At 36.3% G+C, this 23,040-nt stretch overlaps 1 protein-coding gene and 1 long non-coding RNA gene across 5 annotated transcripts in view; one reads left to right on the plus strand and one right to left on the minus strand.

Moving 5' to 3' along the window:
• The window catches only part of LOC123617087 (uncharacterized), a 103,909-nt gene extending 83,762 nt beyond the window's left edge, over nt 1-20,147 (minus strand). Inside the window, exons 1-2 of one of the 2 annotated variants that reach the window (XR_012502165.1) lie at nt 20,019-20,147; nt 11,227-11,480 (exon numbers count right to left, since the gene is read on the minus strand). This is a non-coding gene — a long non-coding RNA (uncharacterized LOC123617087). The remainder of the gene's footprint in view (nt 1-11,226; nt 11,481-20,018) is intronic. The other variant, XR_006725160.2, reaches the window with a different exon arrangement.
• Nucleotide 20,148: 1 nt separating this feature from the next.
• EMC2 (ER membrane protein complex subunit 2) overlaps nt 20,149-23,040 on the plus strand; it is a 479,224-nt gene continuing 476,332 nt past the window's right edge. For all 3 annotated transcript variants that reach the window (XR_012502164.1, XR_012502163.1, XM_010955832.3), the window contains exon 1: nt 20,149-20,295. Coding sequence is in view for 1 of the 3 variants with exons in the window: in XM_010955832.3 (XP_010954134.1) it covers nt 20,256-20,295 (40 nt within the window). In the remaining 2 variants the exon portion in view is untranslated. The remainder of the gene's footprint in view (nt 20,296-23,040) is intronic.

A 23,040-nucleotide genomic window follows, 5' to 3' on the forward strand; every position in this document is an offset into this window, starting at 1 on the left:
GAGGTACTAGAGGTTGAGCTTCAAAATGTAAATTGAGGGTGAGGGAGACACAATGCAGCCCATAACAAACAGTAGTTACAGAGAAAATGCTGAACTTGAAGTAGGCCTTAAGGTATTTTTCTTTTATGTAGTAATAATACCTTAATTAAAAGGCAGGTCCATTAAATTAATCCACTGAAATTCTTTTTATTGAAATGATTAAAACTTCATTCCTTATTATTGTAAACAGAATCATCACACAGTGTTCTCTGAAAAACTAAAAATGGTGGAATAGATTATAAAAATTTATTTACAATTTACAAGGCATTTTAACATATATGTTCTTGTTTGAGCCACACAACTCTAGGAAATTGTCTCTCACAGAAATTTAGAAAATAAGACCACATCTAAAACTTTCACTCTTCATTCAATGGCCATTCAACTACACTACGTGACATCTAGAAAAGAGAATAGCAGATGGAAATTTCTGTGCATGAGGATCTGGGAGACTCAAAAAGTTGCAAGAGTTTTCTAGAAGAATGACTTAGGACTAAGCCCACAGTCGTACAATGTTTTTTCAAGGACCATAAGAATGGTTGCCTGAATCAATGATATGGTGGCAGAAGCAGAGTGAAATTAAGAGGAAAGGATACATTTATCTGGTAAACTGGAGTAAGCTATTTTCCTAACTAATCTGAATACTTAATATTAACGAATCATTTACAACCAGACTTTCCTCAGACTCTGATAAAGTAACCTGAAAGCTTTGGCCAATGTGTAAAAGTTCAGATGATTCCCAGTGGTGGAGAGTGGCTGTAGTAAACTAGAATTCTGTACTGTATTTTTGAGATTGCAGTTTAAAGAGCAGAGACACTATTTCATAGAATCAGTGACAAGCACAAGGCATTCTCCTCCTCTGGGGATAACTCTAATGCTCCACCACTCAGCTTGATCAAATTAACTGAATCATTGTTCCATTCATTAAGCCAGTGTGCTCACTGCCTAAAAATTCACAACTCTGCCAGCTGTGGCAACCACTATTAATGGTGTGCTTTTTCCTGTTGGTTAATACCATGCTTTTTGGTGAGGAAAACTATAGAACATTATGACTGTAGCCTCTCTGTGTAAATTCTAGGAAATTCTTCATCCTGTTCTTTTCAGGTTGAAATCCCTAAGTATTATGCTGGGGATAAACTCAGGACGTGGCAAGAGCAATGAGCAGAAGCATCTTTTAGAAGGGAATCTGAATTTACACTACGTGAAATAAGGAGAAAAATTCTGATTAAACATGCCTCTATTTCTTCATTCTCCTGAAGCCTCAATCAAGTAAGTAAAGGAATAAAAATAGAACAAAAAATATAAGGAAAAAATGAAGGAAGATAAAGATGATGAGAGATTTCAAAAGTATTGTTTGGGAGATGGAAAGTAGATGGAGAGTGGTGTTTAATAAAGGAAGCTGTAAGCTGAGTGCCCAGATAGAAGGTTATCCATGAGAAACATGCTTCTTTTCTTCTCCCTCTTCTTCCTTCTCTTCTTCTCTTTTTAGTCTAATTTACCCTACAGAAACCTAGAAAGGTTTAGGACATAAAGGCATAAGGCACTGGGGGAGGTGATGGTGAAGCTCAATGCTGTAAACAGAGTAGTGGAAAGTGGCTAGATGCTTGGATTTCATGTGGTCTCCCATACCCCCAGGCCAAGTTGTCCTTTCTCTATTTTCTCCCCACCTTCCACCTTGCAGGATACCAATGTTTTAGCTTCCAGATGAACCGCTACATCTAAGAGGCTCCAGACACTAGTCAGTATGGGAAATGGAGCTGAAGCCAAAAAGATTAAGTCTAACTGTGTGCACTGATTGGTGGGAATCCAGAACCTTTTCTACCTGCTCCTAGAACACAGGCATTGAGGCATATAACCTCCCAGGTGGAAGAATAAGAGAATACTTTCCCAGAGAACCAAATGACCTCAAAGAAAACACCTACTGAGGCTGATGATTGAGAAATTCTAACATATAGAAAAAGCAGGTTCATCATCAACCGTTATATGGTTGAGGCATCCTATTCACAAGCAGACAGTGTTTCCATATGGCATCTGAGCATCTTAGGCATAAATATGAAACATACAATTAAGTATCTTAAGACATTTGAGGAAAGTCTTCAACATGAAACTCAGACATTAGACTAAATAAAGAGAAAATAAAATACCTAAAGGAAATAGAGACACTGAAAGGAGAACATACTTTAAGAAATATTTTCAGAGAGATAGCAGATAATTATTGCAAGCATAAAACAAGAATAAGCATGCTCTAAAAACAGGACAGAGAACAAGAAAAACTTTTGGAAACAAAAAATGAGATGACTAAAAAAACCCAACTGAATAGGAGATTTGGACAATAATGTTGAAGAAATTTCCCAGATAGTAGAACAAAAAGATCAAGGAAATGAGAAACAAGAGGTGAAAAGTAAAGAATTTAGAAGATCCAACAAAAGATCCAATTTTAAAACAAGAAAATGGAGAGAATGAAATCATCTAAAGAATTACACAAGAAAATTTCCCAGAACTAAAATGTGTAGAGAAGAGTCCGGATTGGAACAGGGGCATGTAAGAAAAATAAAAACAGCAGAAGAAACTAAATGAGCACTTGTACTGAAAAACTGCAGTAAATTTAGGCAAATGAAAAGCTAATAAAAACTGGCAAATGAAAATCAGTTACATAGTTAACTAATTCCAGGAAAAATGAAGGGCTATACAGGAGGGAAGAAGCAGTTGCAGTGTTCTACTTGTGCAAAATACGCTATTCGTCCTACTTGCCCTACAATGGCGAAATGTATTTGGATGGTCAGAATAAAGTAAATCCTATATAGAAAGGATAGGCGGAAAGGAAGAGGAAGCAGTGGGAAAAATAACCCTGCTACACTGAGACAGCAGTAAAAAATATTATTTAGAAATATGGAAATACCAGGGAACACATCGACTTAGACGAATTCAATGTTTGGTTTGGCAGAGGAGGATTGACATTATTATAATTCTTTTAGTAAAATATGCCTTAATAAAAGCTATACACATATATTTGATAAAAATAAATATATAAAATTCAGATTAATACAAAAGGGAAAAACCAAGACTATAACAAAGGGTAAGAGAGACTGGAAAAATGAAGAGTCAAGACTTAGACATGTCATATATATATAAACTTTAAATATTATAAAAGAAATTTAAATGTATACCTGGACCCTACTTACAAGTTTTTTTTTATTATGGTCAAATGATATTTCTCTTATTTTCACATTATGTTGATGCCTTGATATATGAAATTTATGTTTTTGTTTGGCATCTTTAAGTTTACAAAAAAAAAATACTAACTTTTTAAAGACAAGAACAAAAGATCTAAACTGTCACACATAGCATTCTCTACCAAGTTAGTAAGAGTAAGTTTATAACAATATAGCACTGCAAAACTTTCAAAGTGAAGCTAGGGAATAGCTCACTTCCTACCTTAGTCATTGGTTGTAAGGAACACTCACTCAAACCTGCTGTAGTGATGGGGAATTTATTTACAGGATAAAGCATTATTTAAAAAAACTCAAGGGCAGGTTTGATAAGAGACTGGAACAAGGAAACAATGCCATCAAGATCCAAGGCTGCTGACTTCATTCTATTTTCTCTCTCCAGGGCCACAGGACTCTCATTTCTTCATCTTTCTAGGCACCTGAATCAATACTTTCTTTCTCTATGGAGTTTCTGTGTTTCACTCTAACAAGCCCAAACATGGCTACTCCAAGGTCAGCTTTAGGAGATCTCTCTAAATATCCCAAAGTTGTGAGAAGAATTTCTAAATCCCAATTCCAAATGTATGGAAGATGAGTCTGATTAACTCAGCCTGAGTCACAGTGTCTACAATTGATCACACAGCTGTGGGCTGTGTGTATGGGGTGGGGTGGACGGTGGGGGGCAGGGAGCTATTATGTGACCTGACTTTCACTCAGTAGGGACTGTGGGAAGACAGAAGAGATTGGCAACTGGGCAAACTAACACATTTGCTTTATCTTTTCAGCTTTCTTGATAAGAACTCAAAAGGTTTCTTTCCATCCCTAGCCCAGTTCTTCCAAATGAAATAGACACTTAGTAAACTGGAGTGATTAACAGTTATCCCAAATGAAGTGGTGAAATGTGAAAAGTGTAAAGAGAAATGTATGTCTCTCTTCTCATTTTTGAATAATTTTTTCACATGTATGCATTAGAATTCTAAATCAGGGGAGTTATAGGAAACTTTCCTAGTTCTATTTTCCTTCTTAGAGATATTCTCACAATTGACCAGTATTTTAGGTCAATAGGATTCCATGGTGATGTGAGTTGTTACTTGAAGATTTTCATTATGGCTGTTAATGGTGTAAGACCTTGTGTCGCAGGAAAACTTTGCCAGAAGTTATTGTTCAACCTATTATTGCTTTGCTTATTATTGAAGGATTAAAATTTTCATTTATGTTTCCAACTATGTGAAACCAATTCTTACACTCTCATCTATTTTATAGTCTATGTGGGTAAGTAATAAGGAATAGAGTTAGGATGATAAGTGATGGGCTACAAGAAATACATTAGATTCTAAAACACAAGTTAGTTGAACTAGCATTATTTTAGCCCCCATAATAATATCCCATATGTTTATTTCTTGATAATTGCTTTCATTTCCTTTTAGAGCTGAAAAAATTAAAACAAAATTAAAATTATGTTAAATGACACTCATATCTTGGCTTTTTTCCCTAAGTACATCAAGAAGAAATTCCAAAGAGAAGAGAGAAAGGAAAAATACTATATATTAGTAGGGTTTATCAGCAGTACTTTTATGGTTTAAAGAGTTTCAGTTTTAGGTTATGTGTGGGAAGACACCTGAGACAGGTGTGATTATAATCTCACTGCATTCCACATCTTCATAGATAAGTTAGTTTTGAGTAGGTAGTTGCTTATTTTATAAACTTACGAAACCATTTGGGCTTCCTGGATATCTCGCTAAGAAGTCAAGACAACTGCCTGCAGATTTTACAAATTTAAAGTAGATGGATAAGTAAAGTGTGGATAAAAATGTAACAAGTAGAAAATACCTTTGCTTCTTCCAACACATAATTTTCAAATCTACATCAGGGTTCTATTTAACTGTCACTAAGGAAATATTACACAGTTTGCTAGATCATCTTGTACTAGAGCTGAGTGATGAATGGAAAAGAAAACAAAACTAGTCCATGAAATGATGACTTCATTACAGCGATTATTTTTAACTATTTAAAATTTATTTTATTCATGTGTCAGGTATGTGCTATGCTTTCACAGCAATTTTCACATTTAATTTTCTTAATAACCCTCTGAGGTAGATATTATCTTCTATGAAATGAGATATCAGGGACTTACATAAAGTCATGTTATTAATAATCAGTAAAGCCAGAAATCAAGTCAAAGTTTTATGGTTCCAAGGAATATCAGTATTTTGGTATATTGACTGCAACTAAAAAAAACAACTGTTCGAAAGAGTTCTTTTTTGGGAGGCAGTAACTGTGTGAAATGGCACGTCTTTATATTTGTGTCATATATTTATTCAGATCATTATTTGCACGGTTACAATTTCACTTGGATGACTATTCCTTAGGGGCAATTTCTTCAAAAACCTGTTTCCTCATAGGTTTGGCCACTGGTAATTCAGATATATTTCAGAAGCTCAGCTGCCTGAGTCTTTAAACAAAAAGAGTTTTTATATTTTATTCAGTAATATATACTTTTTCTTCCTTAAGTTAAAACATTCTTATTTTTTCTAATTTAAAAAAGTTGCTTATCTAAGTTAACTTCATGAAACTGCTCTTACGTGACTGTAATTTGAAACTCTGGAAAAGAACTCTCAAAATCAGACCAGTGTTCTCTGGTTGAACTTTTGTTTTTCAGTTCATTGTGCTTAGCTTGCAGCTCAGGTTGATAATCTTGTCTGTGTTGACACTACAGTATCTACTCGTTGATATTATCCTGTCAGTTATAACTATTTTCATAAGGGATAGACCAAATTTAGTTCTTGATAGTTCAAAAATATTTAACTGTTATCATTAACACTTCTCAAAAAGTATCAACATCATTTTATTTTGTTTTTCATTTCCTAGCACTTTTAGAGAAGTTTCAGAGAAAACTTTCATTCAAAATTAATTGTTAATTAATGGTTAAAGGTATTATTAGCTATCTATGAACTAAATGAAAATCTGTAAGACTAATTTCCATTTTTTAAATATATAGTGCAAATCTGACCTCTTATGTCCTATACTCATATTGAATTAGATTAGATTAATGATAATAATCATAAATACCATTTCTGGCTACTAAATTAATATTCCTTAAATAATTATATTAGGTGGTATCATAATTGGGCAAATAATACATTAAAATAGATTTGTTTTCACAAGTTTCATTTAACATGTTATATATTTCAAACTAGAGTTAAATGTAGTAGACTCTTATTTTCAAAGAACTCTGATGAGACAAAAAACACTATGTAAAACAAAAAGCATAATTCCTCTTGAGAGTTTACAGTGTACAGAGACATGTAATTTATGAAATTACTAATTTTTATTTATGCATATGGATATTATTTGATCTACTATTTTATTGATAAGCTGGACTTTAGCTGTGAAATTTACCTGTAAAATTGTTTTATGATAGAAAATAACATGCTTTTGCTTTCAGTATTAACATCATAAGAAAAAAATATACTAAAACCAGAATATTAAGGCCTCCTTTCTTTTTCTTCCTAAGGACAGCAAGGGAATTACAATACAAAGTAAAATAAAAATAAAGAGAAAGCATAGATTTGGGGAGGCACAATTTGGATTCAGAAATTTCTCCTAGCCTGAAGCATTACAACAGATACAGCACGCAGGAGGGATCTTTAAGGGAGTCTCCTGTGTCATCAGGGGTGTAGATTACATCATCATTGATTTCATCTTTCCATCTCCTAATTTTAATGCCTCAGCTTTCCCAAAGGCTTCTGTAATTTATCCCATGGGTTCTCAAAATAAGTGAATTTTAAAATAGAAACATTGCTTCAGTGTTGTCTATATTGTCTTTTTGCCTTTTATTGATATTACACCTATTTGCAGAGGTAACAGTAGCTTCTGCTCCAGTTTCAATGAAAACATCTTTATATATTTACTGTTTTGTGAATGAGATGAGGAATTTTTGTGATTTGTGACATATGACACTAATAATACATTTAATTCACTTTACTGTAAAATTTAACAAAAGTGAATTTTGCTGAATTTATGAGACAAGAGCTATACCCAAAATAAATTTGCCAGAAATGTTTTGCATCATACTTCAACTATAACTTTATTTTTCTTCTTAGATCAGACTGGAGCAATCTTTCCCCAAATATATTTTATAAATAAACAAAATTACAGTAGTTCTCACTTTCTAATATGTTCACTCCTTCAGAGATTTACTGGGAGACAGTAAAAAAAATCTTGAAGAGGGTAATGAGTCCCAGCTGAGAATCACGTGCCAAGCTGCTCAATGACTTTTTCCTTAAAGACATAGATAAAAAGGATAGGAAACAAGTTTTAGCTATTAGGGAGTGTTTCTTTAAAAAAATATCTATAAGTTGCTACCTTGAAAATAGGTGAATTACCATTTCACATTGTCTTAACTTATCTGAGAGTAGGAAGGGATTTAAGAAGTTAGCAGCAGTTCTCAAATGTGTCTGCTATGTGATGCTAATTCAGGTAGAAGTTGCCACTAGTCTCTAGTAAAGAAGTTACATTTACTCTTCTCATGAATTAGTCTTTAGTGAATCCGTAATACTCCTTTGGTGTCAAAATAGCAATTTTAAGATGAAATGATGTGATGTGAAGCTAAACTATTGTTGTTATTTTTAATATATTCATTTAGCAAAATAAGAAGTTGGCAACTGTAAAATGGATTCCCCACCTTTTCCCTTAAAATTTTACTGGCTCATAAAGCCCCAAATTGGTGAGCTCTTTTCTAATGGCGCTTCTGCCTTTCCACAAATACTTCTTGAATCTCTGTGGTCAGATTATGAACATGACACACAGGTGTTGAATAGAGCTTAGAATCTCGTAACAGACACAAATAAATAATGATTATAATACAGCGGGACAAATGCTTTAAGGGAGATAGACATGCAGGCAGTACTGGAGCACATGAACAGGCACCGAACCCTGATCTAGGGAAGTCAGGCAAGGATTTCTCGAGGAAAGAGGTACAAAACATGAGTAGCATATATTGGCTTTGTGAGCGAAGTATCTCCTTCAGGGTATCTAGGTACTTAGAAAAGCAAACCAAGGGGCTGCATTATCATCATGGAATTAGAGCAAATGGCTATAGTTAGAACCTGTTGAACTCTGATGAAATAACAATGTCCCAGCCAATACATTTCCTTAGTGGTCAGATATTAATTTCTCTAGAGGCAGGGTAGTGTGATAACATTTTTGAGGTAAGAAGTGACATTCTCTTGTTCTGTCTCTCTCTGTCTCTCTTTGAGAGTGAAACTTTCCTCACCCTCCTCCGGACTCTGAATCTTTGTCTCAGAGGGAGAGTGTTTGAGGAGAAAACCGGTTTTGGTTTTCAAAACCCACCAAAGAGGATATACAGTAGGTGCCTCTGGATAAATCACAAGTAAGGCAGTTCCTAGGGAATAAAGCACTGGGGATGTGGGGGAATTTCCCCTGAGACTAAAACATTGCTCTCACAAGGTTGGGAAATAGAGGCGAGAGTGGTAGAGAGGGTACTCAAAGGGAGCTGTTAAAAGCAGAGTTTGGTGGCTCTCCAGGAGAGAAGCTCTATAGCCAGTCAGAGTCTCAAGGAGGTGAGAACACTGAGAAAAAAACAAAAGGCTGGAAGGGATGCCTAAGGAGGAAACCTCAAATTCCCATGTCACCCAGAAGTAGTCAGGAAAGCCACAGGACCTGGAGACACTTGTGGAGAGGACTGTATGGTTAACAGGAAGACCAGGCAGGCTTCACAATGCCTTGAGACTACGTAAGCATGACTGATATATAACTGGTATGGCTATACTGACTGATAAATTATCAATGTATTTGTATTCATTGATAGCCATTTATTTTCCCAGAATCATCTACTTTCCCCAAACTAAAGGATTAATGCCTGGGAAAGCAGAGAAGCCTAGGTCACTGCATAAGCACTAAACCCAGTGTCTGCATCCTTTCTGACTGTTTGGTATATTAGTTATCTTTTGTTGTACAGCACTTTACTCCAGGTAGCAGGATACAAGATTAACACACAAAAATCAATTGCATTTCTTTACATTAACAATGAATTAGCAGGAAAAGAAAGTAAAAAAAAAAAATCCCTTTTCAATTTGCAACCAAAACAATAAAATACATAGGAATAAATCTGTAGGTGAAAGACTTATACATAGAGAACTACAAAACATTGATTAAGGAAATTAAAGATGACTTAAAGAAATGGAAAGATATCCCATGCTCTTGAATTGGAAGAATCAATATCGTTAAAATGGCAGTACCTGCCCAAGGCAATCTACAGATTTAATGTGATACCTATCAAATTACTCAGGACATTTTTTCAGAAATAGAACAAATGATCCTAAAATTTATATGGAATCACTAAAGACCCAGAATTGCCAAAGCAATACTGAAGGAAAAGAACGAAGCTGGAGGAATAACCCTCCCAGACTTTAGACAATACTACACAGCTATAGTAATCGAAACAGCATGGTATTGGCATAAAAACAGACATATGGCTCAATGGAACAGAATAGAGAGCCCAGAAATAAATCCACAGACCTACGGTCAATTAATCTTTGACAGAGAAGGCAAGAATATACAATGGAGAAAAGACAGTCTCTTCAGCAAGTGGTGTTGGGAAAACTGGACAGAAGCATGTAAATCAATGAAGTTAGAACACTCTCTTACTCCATACACAAAAATAAACTTAAAATGGCTTAAAGGCTTAAATGTAAGACAAGATACGATAAATCTTCTAGAAGAAAACATAGGCAGAACATTCTCTGACGTAAATCTTAGCAATGTTCTCCTAGGGCAGTCTATCCAGGCAACAGAAGTAAAAACAAAAATAAACAAATGGGGCCTAATTAAACTTACAAGTTTTTGCACAGCAAAGGAAACCATAAGCAAAACAAAATGACAACTTATGGAATGAGAGAAGATATTTGCAAATGATGTGACTGACAAAGACTTAATTTCCAGAGTATATAAACAGCTCATACAACTTAATAACAACAAAAACCCCCCAACAATCCAATACAAAAATGGGCAGAAGACCTAAACAAGCAAGTCTCCAATGAAGACATACAGATGACCAATAGGCACATGAAAAAATGCTCAATACCACTAATTATCAGAGAAATGCAAATCAAAACTACAATGAGGTATCACCTCACACCAGTCAGAATGGCCATCATTCAAAAGTCCACAAACAATAAATGCTGGAGAGGTTATGGAGAAAAAGAACCCTCCTACAGTTCTGGTGAGAATGTAGTTTGGTGCAGCCATTATGGAAAACAGTATGGAGAAGTTTCAAAAAACTAAAAATAGACCTACCATATGATTCAGCAATTCTACTTCTAGATACATATCTGGAGAGTACTCTGATTCAAAAAGATACATGCACTCCAGTGTTCACAGCAGCACTATATACAATAGCCAAGACATGGAAGCAACCTAATGTCCACCGACAGATGACTAGATAAAGGAGCTGTGGTATATTTATACAATGGAATACTACTCAGCCATAAAAAAGAATAAAATAATGCCATTTGCAGCAACATGGATGGACCTGGAGATCATCATTCTAAGTGAAGTAAGCCAGAAAGAGAAAGAAACATACCATATGATATCACTCATACATGAAATCCAAAAAAAAAGTACACTATAAACTTATCTACAAAACGGAAACAGACTCACAGACATAGTAAACAACTTTATGGTTACTGGGGAAAGGGGGTGGGAAGGGATAAATTTGGGAGTTTGAGATTTACAAATGTTAGCCATTATACATAGGAATAGATTTTAGAAGGTTTCTTCTGTATAGCATAGGGAAATGTTCAATATCTTGTAATAACCTTTAATGAAAATATATGAAAACAAATAAACGTATGTATATGCATGACTAGGACATTGTGCTGTACATCAGAAATTGACACATTGTAATTGACTGTACTTAAAAAAAAACTGACAAAAACTGGCAGCTTAAAGCAATAATTACCATTTATTATGTCACACAGTTTCTGTGGGTCAGGAATTTGGAACAGCTTAGCCCAGCTCTTCTGGCTCATGATATATCATGAGTCAAGATGTCAGCTGAGTCTGCAGTCTTGATGGGCTGAGGAATCAGTCCTAAGATGTGTCACTCACATGGCTGGCAAGTTGCAGGAGACCTCAGTTCCTCACCATGTAGACCTCTCTGTGAAGCTGCTTGAGTGTCTTCGTAACATGTGACCTGCCTTCTCCATGAGTGACCTAAGAGAGAGCAAGGAAGAAGCTACAATGTCTTTTATGACTTAGCCTCCAAAATCACACTCCATCATTTTTGAAACAACCACTGATGACACAGGTCATCCCTATTCAATGTGGAAGAGACTACACAGTGTGTAATAACCAGGAGGTGAAAATAATTGGGGTCCATCTTGAAGGCTCCTACCACAGCTGGTGGCCTTGTCATATGGTTAAATATTTTTAATGTCACTTTCACAGGAGTCAGAGTAGCCTTGAAAAATGAGGCAGAAGTGCAAGGCAAATTCCAACCTGACTGATTAAATTTTTGTCTTCCTCCAAGAATGGTACCTCAAATAAAAACTGAGTTGTATAAAAATGCAAATTTTGTTCTTGCACACCTGAATTTTTGTACTGAGATTCATGGCTACTGTGTCCCATGTGACTGCTCCCTGAATTCAACTGGCAAAATTTGCTTTGTTCACCACTCCTCTTTTGTTGCTTTAATTCTTTAAAAGGTACAATCCTTCAATAACTTTGCTATTTATATGAATCTGGGAGGCACTCTGCCTCCTGCATTAGGTAGTGATTTCATTGTATCATTCCTTCTGGCAGTCGAGAAAGTGGAGGGCTTGTAATGTAATCCTGTAACCTTCCTAGAAGAGCACCTGTGCAGTACGGCAAATGCTAACTAGGGCTGCCTTGGCGTTCAGAACAGAGAAGAGCAGGTTGGCAGTGAGGGTCTCTGGATTTATGCACTATTCATATTTCAGGTCAATTACCTGTTTGGGGGGGAAAGTACTGGTAAAATTTAATTAAGTTTATTAACAAGCTATCATCAATGATATAGTACAGCAGTTATCCAATGAATTATCAAAGGGCATTTCCGAGTGCAATGCCTTTGAAAGTTTCTAGTACTTGAGTTGTAGAATTTTAGAAATGCTGCCATGTTTTAGAGTTATACTGTTATTCTTGGAAACATGTTTAAAAATCCTAAACTACTTGGATATATTTGGAACCTGAGTGAAAAAAGAAAGAAATATGAAGTTCTAAGTAATTTATCAATGGTAGTAGCAATAATTCCCAAACCAAGAAAAGAATGAGAAATTTCTGATTTGTGTCTCATAAAAAATAAGAAAAATTTCAAGCCTCTGTGGGCTATATATATTTTACCAGGTCTTTTCTTCAACACAAGGCAACCGCTGTGGAGCTATTAATCATATACTAGAAAAAGACATTCTGTGGAGTTGAAATATAATTTCCATATGTCAAATAGCTATGTAAATTGCTTCTGAGTCTAGTCAGGAGAAGACACACCCCTACCTCTCATCAAAAATGAAAGATCATACCCAGAATGGAAGAATAATAATAAGGGCTACCGTGACAGCTATGGAGGTACACTATTAGAATCTCCCTTTAAGAAAGAACTTGCTCTTCAGCTGCAAGGAGGGCGGGGAGCTGACAGCCTCTGGCTATTAAAGGCTTCAGGATTTATTTCAGCTTCTGAGCTGATGTTATGCCCTTCCAGACAGCCCCTGTCTAATGACTGAACATGTAGGGGTCCTAAGGCCTGGCTATTTCTGCTCAATGTAGGACTCTTCTAATGGGTAATCTTTGCTCAGGAGCTCTTCTCATTGAGTTGGCTGATACTTTGTCACATGTAAATCATGGTGGGAGGCTCTTTCTGTCCAATCCTCTTCCTACTCTCTTCTTTCACAGGTATCAGACTTGTACTGTGGTCTAAAAGTGTTTCCTACCCAATCTTCCTTCCTCCCCCTCTTATCTTTCACATGGATTGTCCCCTAATGAACTTCTTGCATTCCCAACTCCATTTCAACATCTGCTTCCCAGAAGCCCAAAATGACACAGCTACTATTTACTAAGAACATACTATATGAAGGAGTATATCATAGTGTGTTTGGGGAAGTTATTTAACCTCTTCTAACAGTTCTCTCATCTATAAAGTGGGGTTGTAAGAATTAAATGAAATAATCTACAAGGAACATTTTGTCTGATGTCTGGTATACAGCAAGTACTCAATAAATGGTATGTAATACTAAAGGTATTATTATGCTATATGCTAGACACTGTGTGAGGAATTTTTTATTACTTGTAGTACTTGTTATAATTAGCAAGTATTATTATGCTCATTTAACATATGAGGAAACTAGTGTTCAATGAAGTTAAGATAACTTGCTCAAATTGCTGAATTTATATAGCTAGAATGCACAACCTGGGATTAAAACCCAGCAAGTTCTGTGGAGGAGAGCAACATATATATATGTTAAAGAATCCACTGCTGTTATGTAGAATGTAAAGGAGCTCCACATCCTCTATGACTTGATATGTACAATTTGTATCTAATAAAAACTACTTTGGAAATTCTTTCATAACTATAATTCTATACTCTTAATTCTACCACATATATGACATCAGAATCTGCCAATGGGTGCTTAAGACCAAGAATTTGTCTAAAAGCTTAGAAGAGCAATACATAATGCCACTGCCACTCTCTGATGAGTACTGGTCAGTTATTTTTATAGAATGGCTTTCAATTTGGGTTTGATTGATGTCTTTTCATGATTCGATTGAGGTTATGTTTAATATTCCACAGTCTTGCTATTGCTAGAAAAATTGCATCAACTGAAGTCACTCCCCCTCTGTCTGTCCCAACTTCCAATCCATACACAGTACAAATGTTAAAGCTCATTATAAAAAGATGCAAAAGAAATAACAGTAGAAGCATAATGAGCAGAGGAAGTCAAAATATTATAAAGAATCTGTAGTGAGGTGCAGCAATTTGAACCAAAGGTAGCTTTTGGAGCGCATCTGTATTATTCCTCACTTCGTAGTTTTAAGGTAAACAATCCTAAGTACAATTTAAGAAGTTATGCTACATGAAGTTAAAAAAAATTCTGATATTGTGCTATTTCCTCAGGAATGAGGTGGTGCTGGATGGGGTTGCTGGAATGGATTTAGGGGGTGGACAGTTTTCTTACACACATTCTGCCAGGAAACCAGTCTTTTTTCTAAATAAATCCATGAGGTTGACTAAATAAGCCCTCCTATATGCAAAAAAGGTGTATGATTTATGATCTGAAAAGTAATGTGGCCACATTATGCCCAATGTGGCTATTGGCCTTTAAACTAATTTAAGCCAAGAATGGTCAGCATGACCTTAGACAGAAAAAGATGACCAGTAAATGACCTTGTGGTCTGGTGACAAGGGTTAAGATACCTCAGAACGACAGGTCTGAACAAATAGCCACTTGCGGCTAGAGTGATGCTACCAAACCACCAAAGAGAAGGACTGTTGAAAAATGAAAATTACTGTAACAGAATAATATGTAATTATAAAAAAAGTATAACTTAATATTCATTATATTTTTGTGTGAGTTTACTCATAATGCAATCCGTATACTGTGAATAGATATTTTTTAGAACATTTTTCAAGTAAACAACTAATTCAGTTACAAGTCTACTGTAGAAAATGGAGTCTAGATGGGCTCCAGAGACCACAGGTCACAGTAACAATACATAGAAACTCCCGGATGTTTGCTGCCCAAAAGGGATGTTTGTGAAAACACATTTTTGCACAAGGACTGTTACATATGCACAGAAGTACGTGTGTATCAGAACAGAAAATGCACTTTGGGGAAATTAAGCAAATATAGTTTAAAAAAGTGGACTTTTAAGTATGGTTATAAATCTCCAAAAGAAATAGCTCTAATTTATTGCCCATGAGGGAGAAATTCTGGGTGTACTCTTTCTGGATGTACTTTCCTCTTCACTGTTACAACTATGGCACAGAGGGGTAATTATCACTTTGTGAATTCTACTGTGAAAGGACCAAGGTGATCTCACTAGAAATGTTTCCCAGAGACTCTCCTTTGTTTTCTAAAATAATATAATTGAATGTGAAATAAATGGCTGGCACATTTTAAAACATTTATGTATTACAAATGACAGCAAACTTGGAAAAACTAGAAGTGCCTAAAAATGCTATGGCTGTGCCATCAAAGAAGGCATAGGCTCTTGTGTTTTAGGGGAACATATTAAATTACATATCTTTAAAAAATGTAATAAAAAACAATGTTCAGAAAGTTCCTCAAGCAATTCTGTATTAATCTGGCTTTTAGTAAATAAAACTCTAAGGAAAACTTCCTTCCAAATGTGAATGTGTCACAGTAAAAATCTACTGACATGGAAATAAGATGAAACAAATAATATTTTCCCTTAAATACAAAGGGATTATGGTTATGATTCACTAATTAGAAAAAATAACATAATTTAAAACTATGATAAATTTTATATGAGAGTTGTAGTGAGACCAATTTATTTTGATGGATAATTGTTGTGTAGTAAGTAGGGGTTGTAAACTGTGCTATATAACGTGGGATAGTTTAATTCACTATGATTATAAGACAGAACAAAGCAGAAAGTAGATTCTAAATAAATAATTTGATGATGATGCTGAATATTGCAAAATCAATTAAAATGGTATTATGTTTTGTGTTGTTAAATAATGTCCACTTTATAAATGCTATAAGGTTTATTAAATTTAAGTAGTTGCTTTAGTCTTTCATAATGTCTGAATATATTAATTGAATTAAGTAAACTCTGACTGTAAAAGAGAAGCACTCTCAAGTACTTTGTGGGTCAATCTGGCTTGATAAATTAACAAAGCTTATTCCATCTCCAAGAAAATGTGGGCTTATTCAAAGTTATTCCTTTTTGAACCCCTAGTTCATTCCAACGTACTATTATTCTAACCATTCAAACATGATCTTGTAGGAAAAAATGAAAATCATAAAATAGTTTAACATGAAAAAGGGCATATAATAGATCACATTTATGTGCCTTTTTAACTCTGATGTTGAGATTATTAAATAAAACAGTGCTCCCCATGGTGTCTGACATGGCATAATCTAGTATTTGGCTGCTTGGATAGTTTTCCTGATATTTGTCACCAATGTTGGGCAGTTGTTCAACCAGAGAAACTGGATTAAGCACTTTTAACATACACAAATAAAAACTCTTCTTTATCAAAGGAATGAGAAAGTGAAAGGTAAAACAGAACTTTTCTAAGGTGGATTTATAGAAAGTATGCTTGATGTATATATTCTCAACGTCATGGTTTTATCTATAGAAGATATTTCTTTTTTATTTACATTTATAATTACATTATAAAATGTTAAAGAATATAGAAGTTTTGTCATTAACAGACCAGTTTTTTCCTGAGTGTGTTTGAGGAAAGCAAACTTTATTGGACATCTGAAATGTTATAAAGTATGAACACTTAACTCACTTCAGGGAATACTACTGGTGACAAAAATTTCCCTTCAACATTTTTCCTGTAAACATTTCATTTTTCTATGATCTAAACAACTGATCTTTTCCGTATGAATTTCCCATGGTAAGATCTTGAGCAAACCATTTCATTTCAAGGCCTCAGATTAGGAAACGTACAAATTAGTTGTTTTTCAAAACATGGGTCATTACTCCATTAGTGGGTCACAACTAAATATATTTACACAATAAAATGGAATTGATTCAATTTGAATAGAAAATATAGAGGACAAGCCACATTAAAAGACTACTTTGCAAATTTTGTTTCAGTTTTAAATGTATGTATGCATACTGTGTGATGTAAAATGTATTCTCTACTATGAGTTACAGGCAAAACATTTTGACAAATATTGTTCTAAAGAATATTGTCCTAAATAGTGTTCTAAAGTGTCTTTTACGTCTAAAATGAAATTATTCTAGTTTTCAGTTCAAAAATTCTGATAATGTCATATAGTTTGTTGCCTGATAGGCAACAGTAGCTAGCTACAAGGGCATTTAGTTAAAGTGACTAGAAAACACTTACTCTCTCAATTAGCTGTAATCCTTAATACCCATGTAAGTCATTAAAAGACAACTCCTTGGGCTTTCACCTCCACTGAACAAATCCCAGGCCCAAGGCAGACAGGAATTTGGCATGTTGGAGAAACAGAAGTTGGTGAGAATGGGGTCTAGTGAAAAGAGACAGAATGGTAGTAGATGAGTTAAGAGATGTAGGAGGGAGCAGGACTGAGTAAAGCCCTATAAACCACAGTGAGACAGGAAGGAAGAGGGCAGGCGACAGCCGTTCAAGGAATGACACAGCAGTTAACACCAAGATGGCAGCAAATTCAATTCCCAGTAGGCCTTGAGGCTACAGATGGCAGATTTGACTTCTAGTAGTCCTTGAGCTTCATTACACGCTCATTGTAATATATTAACATGGTAAATGGCATGCCCACAGGTGCTATGACAGTTCTGAGGCTAACCATAAAAGGTCAAAAAGTGGGTGGTGAATCCCAGACTCTTTCCCAAAAGTAGTCGGAATAACCCTCCCACTTGTTAGTATATGAAGTTACTGAGCTCATAAAACCTAACAGCCTCTGCACCTTGTGGCCACTCTCCCTTCTGAGTGAGAAGGACCACACTCTGTCTATGGAGTGTGTAACTACTTTTACTTTAAACTAAGCACCCAACCCCACACCTCGTGGCCTTTCTCTTGCCTTCTGAGACAGCCTGTACTCGGTCTATGGAGTATGTATCTCTCTGAATAAATTCACTTTTACTCAGTTGTGGCTCGCTCTTAATTCTTTCCTTTGTGACATCAAAGACCCACACTTGGAGGGGAACATCCCTAGGACTCAACCAAGACCTGGGACATGGCCAACCTCTCTCACCCTACTTTTTCCTGTATCAACGGTAAAGTGTTTATAGAGTATATATTTATTGCCACAGGAAGCCATTTGAGAGCTGCAAAGGACTTTTGTGATCGTTTTTTTCTTGAAGACTAGTAAGGCCACCGTATAGAAAATAGATTTTACACAGCAAGAATGAAACTATGGAGGTTAGGAGGCTGTAACAGTCATTCGGGTGAGAGATGGTTGTGGCTTTGATTAAGGTAGTAGTAGTGATGAAAAAAATGGATGGATTTGGTAAAGTTTTAAAAATATACAATACATAATTTGCTGGTAGACTGGGACGGGGGGAGTGTTGGCAAAGAAGGGAATCAATAAGTCCTAGAATTTTCGTTGGTGCAATTACGTGGATGGTTTCATCAGTTTTGAGGGAGAAGAGCAAGTTGGGAGACACGGTGGCAGGAATCCAGAGTTCTGTTTGGGACATGTTAACTTTGAGATACATACTAGGCACCTAAGTGAATATGTCAACAAAGCAGAACTGGGTTTCAGGGGAGAAGTAAGGACTGCTCGATTTTATGCATTTGGGCATCATTAGCATATTAATAGTACTTATAGCCACAGGACTGCTACCTCCAAGAATGTCATGCAGTGTCTCTTTTAATCTTGATTAACAACTTAAGGTAGATATTTTCTTTTTATATCGATAGTTAGCTTCTTTTTATATCTGAGCAACTCCAGTGATCAGAGATACATGTGCTGAAAGTCAAGCAGCTACCGAATGAGGTCTGGATTCAAGTCCATTTGATAAAGAGTTCTTGTTCCTTCCACTACACCAGGTTGTTTTATTGAAGCATTCATTAGAATATGTGAATTTCTGACTGAAGGATTTTTAATTTTTTGAATAACGGTTTTCTTTAAAAGGTCTGTCTAGTCTTGAAAGAATGAAGCTAATTCAGAATCTAATTCAAGCTTATAAATTCATTGGTCTTCTCTATCCCTATGCAACTTCCCTGTGGCAGGTGCCATTAACAGTTCCTTTTTTTCTTTAACTTAACTCCTTTGGCTTGTGGGATATGACTCCCTTTTTTCCTTCTTTCTCATATCTTGATTACCTTTTCTTCACTAATCCTTAACTACACCTGTTATGCAGGGATTTTTAGGCTTCTTTCTTCAATTTGCACATTCCCCTTTTACATTTTTTGTCACTGCTTCAAATACTAAATATACCCTTATGGCCCTCACATTTTTAGCTTCTACTTTAGACATTTCTCCCTAGCTCTAGTAGACCAGGTCCAAAGATTTCTGAAAGGAATTAGACTAAAGTCCCCCTCACTTCGCTATGAGACTGAAGAGGAGTGACGTGTAGGGCCTGTGATGATCTCATGTGTACTTTTATTTAGCATTTCCTTTACGTATAAGCACTTACATATTGGCTGCTCTTACAGTTTGAAATCTAGAGAGGCAGGCAGTGAGTGATTCACGAAGAGCGGTTTAGGATGGCATGAAGCCAACCCCGTGAACATTAAGAAGTCCTTGGCCACAGGAACATAATGTGCAAAGGCAGAACCAGTAGTTCTTCAAAGAGATTTAACGAATATTCCTTGGAGTGTATCAGTTTGGCCGAATATTAAAAAGGAAATGGAAAGAGAATCCCACTATGGAAGGAGAAAAGTTGGGAACCGAAAAGGCATTTGAACAGAATGTTGCACTGCAGCACGTCTTGAAGAGAGCAAGGTGCTAATTACGGCGAGGGAAGAGAATGAACACACTTATATATTAAATATATTATATTTAAAATATGTTAAATATATTAAAAACCAGAAGCGGGACACGTTAAAAACCCAGTATTTGTTAAGAATCCATGGTAAAGTAAACACCTCACCCCTAGCCGGCTCCAGCGGCGTGTCCTCACAGTCCGGCGCGCGGCGCACCGCCCAGGTCGCCCCGCCCCTTCCCCCAGCAGCCCCTCCGCGGAGCCTCGTGCACGTGCGCGGCGGATCCCAGCCCCTCCGCCCTGTCGGCCAATGAGAAATGGATTCGTAATTCCCCGCCGCCCGGCCACACGTCACGTGATCGCGTCTCCCCGCCCTCTCACCCCGCGGCCTCTGGTTCTGAGAAGATGGCGAAGGTCTCAGAGCTTTACGATGTCACTTGGGAAGGTAACTGCGGGCGGGGCGGGCGCGGAAAAACCAAAAGCGCTGGGAAGCGGCTCGGTAGTACTTGCTGCTTTCGGAAAGCTGGATTCTCCGGTCTCTTCGGCACTGAACCGGCCGAGCTGAGGTGGTGGCTGAGGTGGAGGTTGAGGCTGACGCCTCTCTTGGCCCGCCACTGACTGGAATCTGCGGTGTTCTCCACCGCTTGTGCTCATCGGTAGACTGACTTCCCTACCTCCGCCGTCAGTCTAGCGGCCCAGGCCAGCTTCCATTATAAAGCGGCAGGGCCCTGGAGCTGGAGCTGTCTTACATTTCCTGTGGCTGCTGGGCGGCGCGGAGGAGGCAGGATAGTTGCTTGAAGCGTCTTTGCAGCGAGGAAATACGGGGCCTGTAAAGGCCTTTAAAGTGCTGTGTTAAGAGTTACAACTCTGCAGTAAAAGTGTGTAGAGAACCCGTACACAAGTCTGATTCTTCTACATGCCAGTTTACGTTTCGTTCTCGCTCTAAAACTGGGTTTCTAATTTCTCCCCTTTTAAATTATTCCGTGACTCACTTCCCCTCAAAACACAGTTACACACACAACACAATTTCATTCTTACTCCCTACCAGTAATTCCTTTTCTAAAGTGGTAAAGAACCTCTTATCTTGGCCATGTGCTCAAGAGTGGACTTCATTCCTCATTCTAGGTTAATCTGAGGTGGAGTATGTTCTTTAAATTTGGACGCACCCCCAAATTGGACCTATTCTGTAAGAGGGATTTTTCCTTTCGTAAAAACTTTAGTGGAAGGCATGCATGCTTAAGAGAAGAGCCTTGAGTTTCTCTAAGGCACGAAATTTGTGTAATTGAAATTTATATTCCTAATATTTTTGACAATAGACTTCAGTAGCTTATTTGTTCGAATGTTTAAACAATGGCCTGATAACACGTGGACAAAAATTATATTGTCAGTTTGATGGTGAATAAATCTCTCCAGTATTATACGAAGTTGCAGACACTTATGGGAAAAGGTAAATTCTTTTAAACTGGAACTGAATTCAGCGATTTATAAGTTTTGTGACCTCTAGCACACTGTGAACCGCAGTGTTCCTACCTCTTTTGGGGGAATCCGTTATATTAAAAGTATTAAGTTCTCAGTGCTAGATCTTGGATATGTCAGATTAAGTAACACACAGCCCCTACCTTCACAGAATTCACAGTCTAATGGAGAAAGACGGACTTGTAAATACAAAGTTTTAAAAGGTTTGTGTCAGGATATATTCCTTCAGTAGATGTGTGGCTGCCATTTTTAATGCTTTTGAAAATATTTTGAATATTTCATGCTTTTTAGAAAGTGCTAGTTTGAAGGTATGTCCAGAAGGTAGGTTTCTTAGATGATAATATCAGGTATAGAATCTTAGTTACAAGTGTAACTGCCAGGAAACAAGGTGATTTAAGTAACTTGGACCTTCCCCTGTGGGCATTCTAAAAATGGGTGACATACTAGATTTAGAATAATAAACAAATAATAACTACTTTACAAATTTATTGAGAAACAAAAGAGAAGGCTTATGTTAAAGTGCTTTCAAACTGTTAAGTACTGTCTAAAATGGTGATCTGGCTCCTGCCTGTGTCTCCAACTTTATCTTAAGCTACTCTCCCCTTACTCTATGAGCTTTTGTTAAATTCCTTAAATGTTCAGTGCTCGTTTTGTCTTTGGACAGGACACAAACTACTCCTTCTGCTAGGAGTGTTCTTCCCTCCTTGCTCCTCTCTTCCCATTATACTTCATCATTTCTCAGAATTCCCCTCAAAGGTCACATACTTCAGAGCCTTCCTTGACCACTCTACCTCCACCCATCTTACATCTCTCCACTAAAATAAAAAAAAAAAAAAAAAGGAAAAATATACAACAAAACAAATAAGGAACAAGCTTACCTCTGGTCCATTAACTATGTGTCCTCATATTTATTGTACTTACCTAATTGTGTGAAGTTTTGAAATTTTATCTCTCCTAGAATGGAGGGAGGGACTAGACCTGTCTTGTTTTAGTGTGTGACATATTGAAGGAACTCAATAATCTGCTGAATAAATAATGGAATTGAAGATGAACCTTAACAAATAGTCACAAAAATTATAAGTCATATTTTTTAGTGTTAGAATAATTTTAGTATCTTAGACTTAGGCAACTCGCTTAACACATAGGATATAGTTTGCTCCTTTGTAATTAATGTAATTAATGAGTAGAATTAAAATTCTATTTTAGGGGACTTTTAAGAAAAGAATATTGTAGATTTTTCTTTCAGAGATTTATAGTAACAGAGGGTGATGGGAAGACTCTCAGGGATAGTTTTTTATTTAGATTTTCTTGGAGGAGGTAGTGTAAGTTGGACCTGTGTCCTTTAAGAATTTTGTTATTTGACACAACATTGTAAAATGACTATAATTTAATTTTAAAAAGTTAAAAGAAAAGAATTTTGTTGAATAACATCATAAATTAAAGTCATGGAAGTGGTTATTTTAAAGAGTAGTGTAATTCTTGTAGTAGGAAAATGTAACACTTTTGTAAAAGACCTATACACGAAGTCTAACACTCCTACAGTCTCTGTTGGTCTCTGTAAAAAGTAGATACATGGTTTATTTATTCATCCAGTTGGAAGTTATTGATGTTTATTATATAGAGAAGTTATTACCTAAGAGTTTAATTTCCACTTTTTCGATGAGAACGTTAAAGTGCAAAGTGTTAATTAACCAATATCACACAGCTAGAAAAT

Source organism: Camelus bactrianus, chromosome 25 (genome assembly GCF_048773025.1).
Source record: "Camelus bactrianus isolate YW-2024 breed Bactrian camel chromosome 25, ASM4877302v1, whole genome shotgun sequence".
Lineage (NCBI taxonomy): Eukaryota > Metazoa > Chordata > Mammalia > Artiodactyla > Camelidae > Camelus > Camelus bactrianus.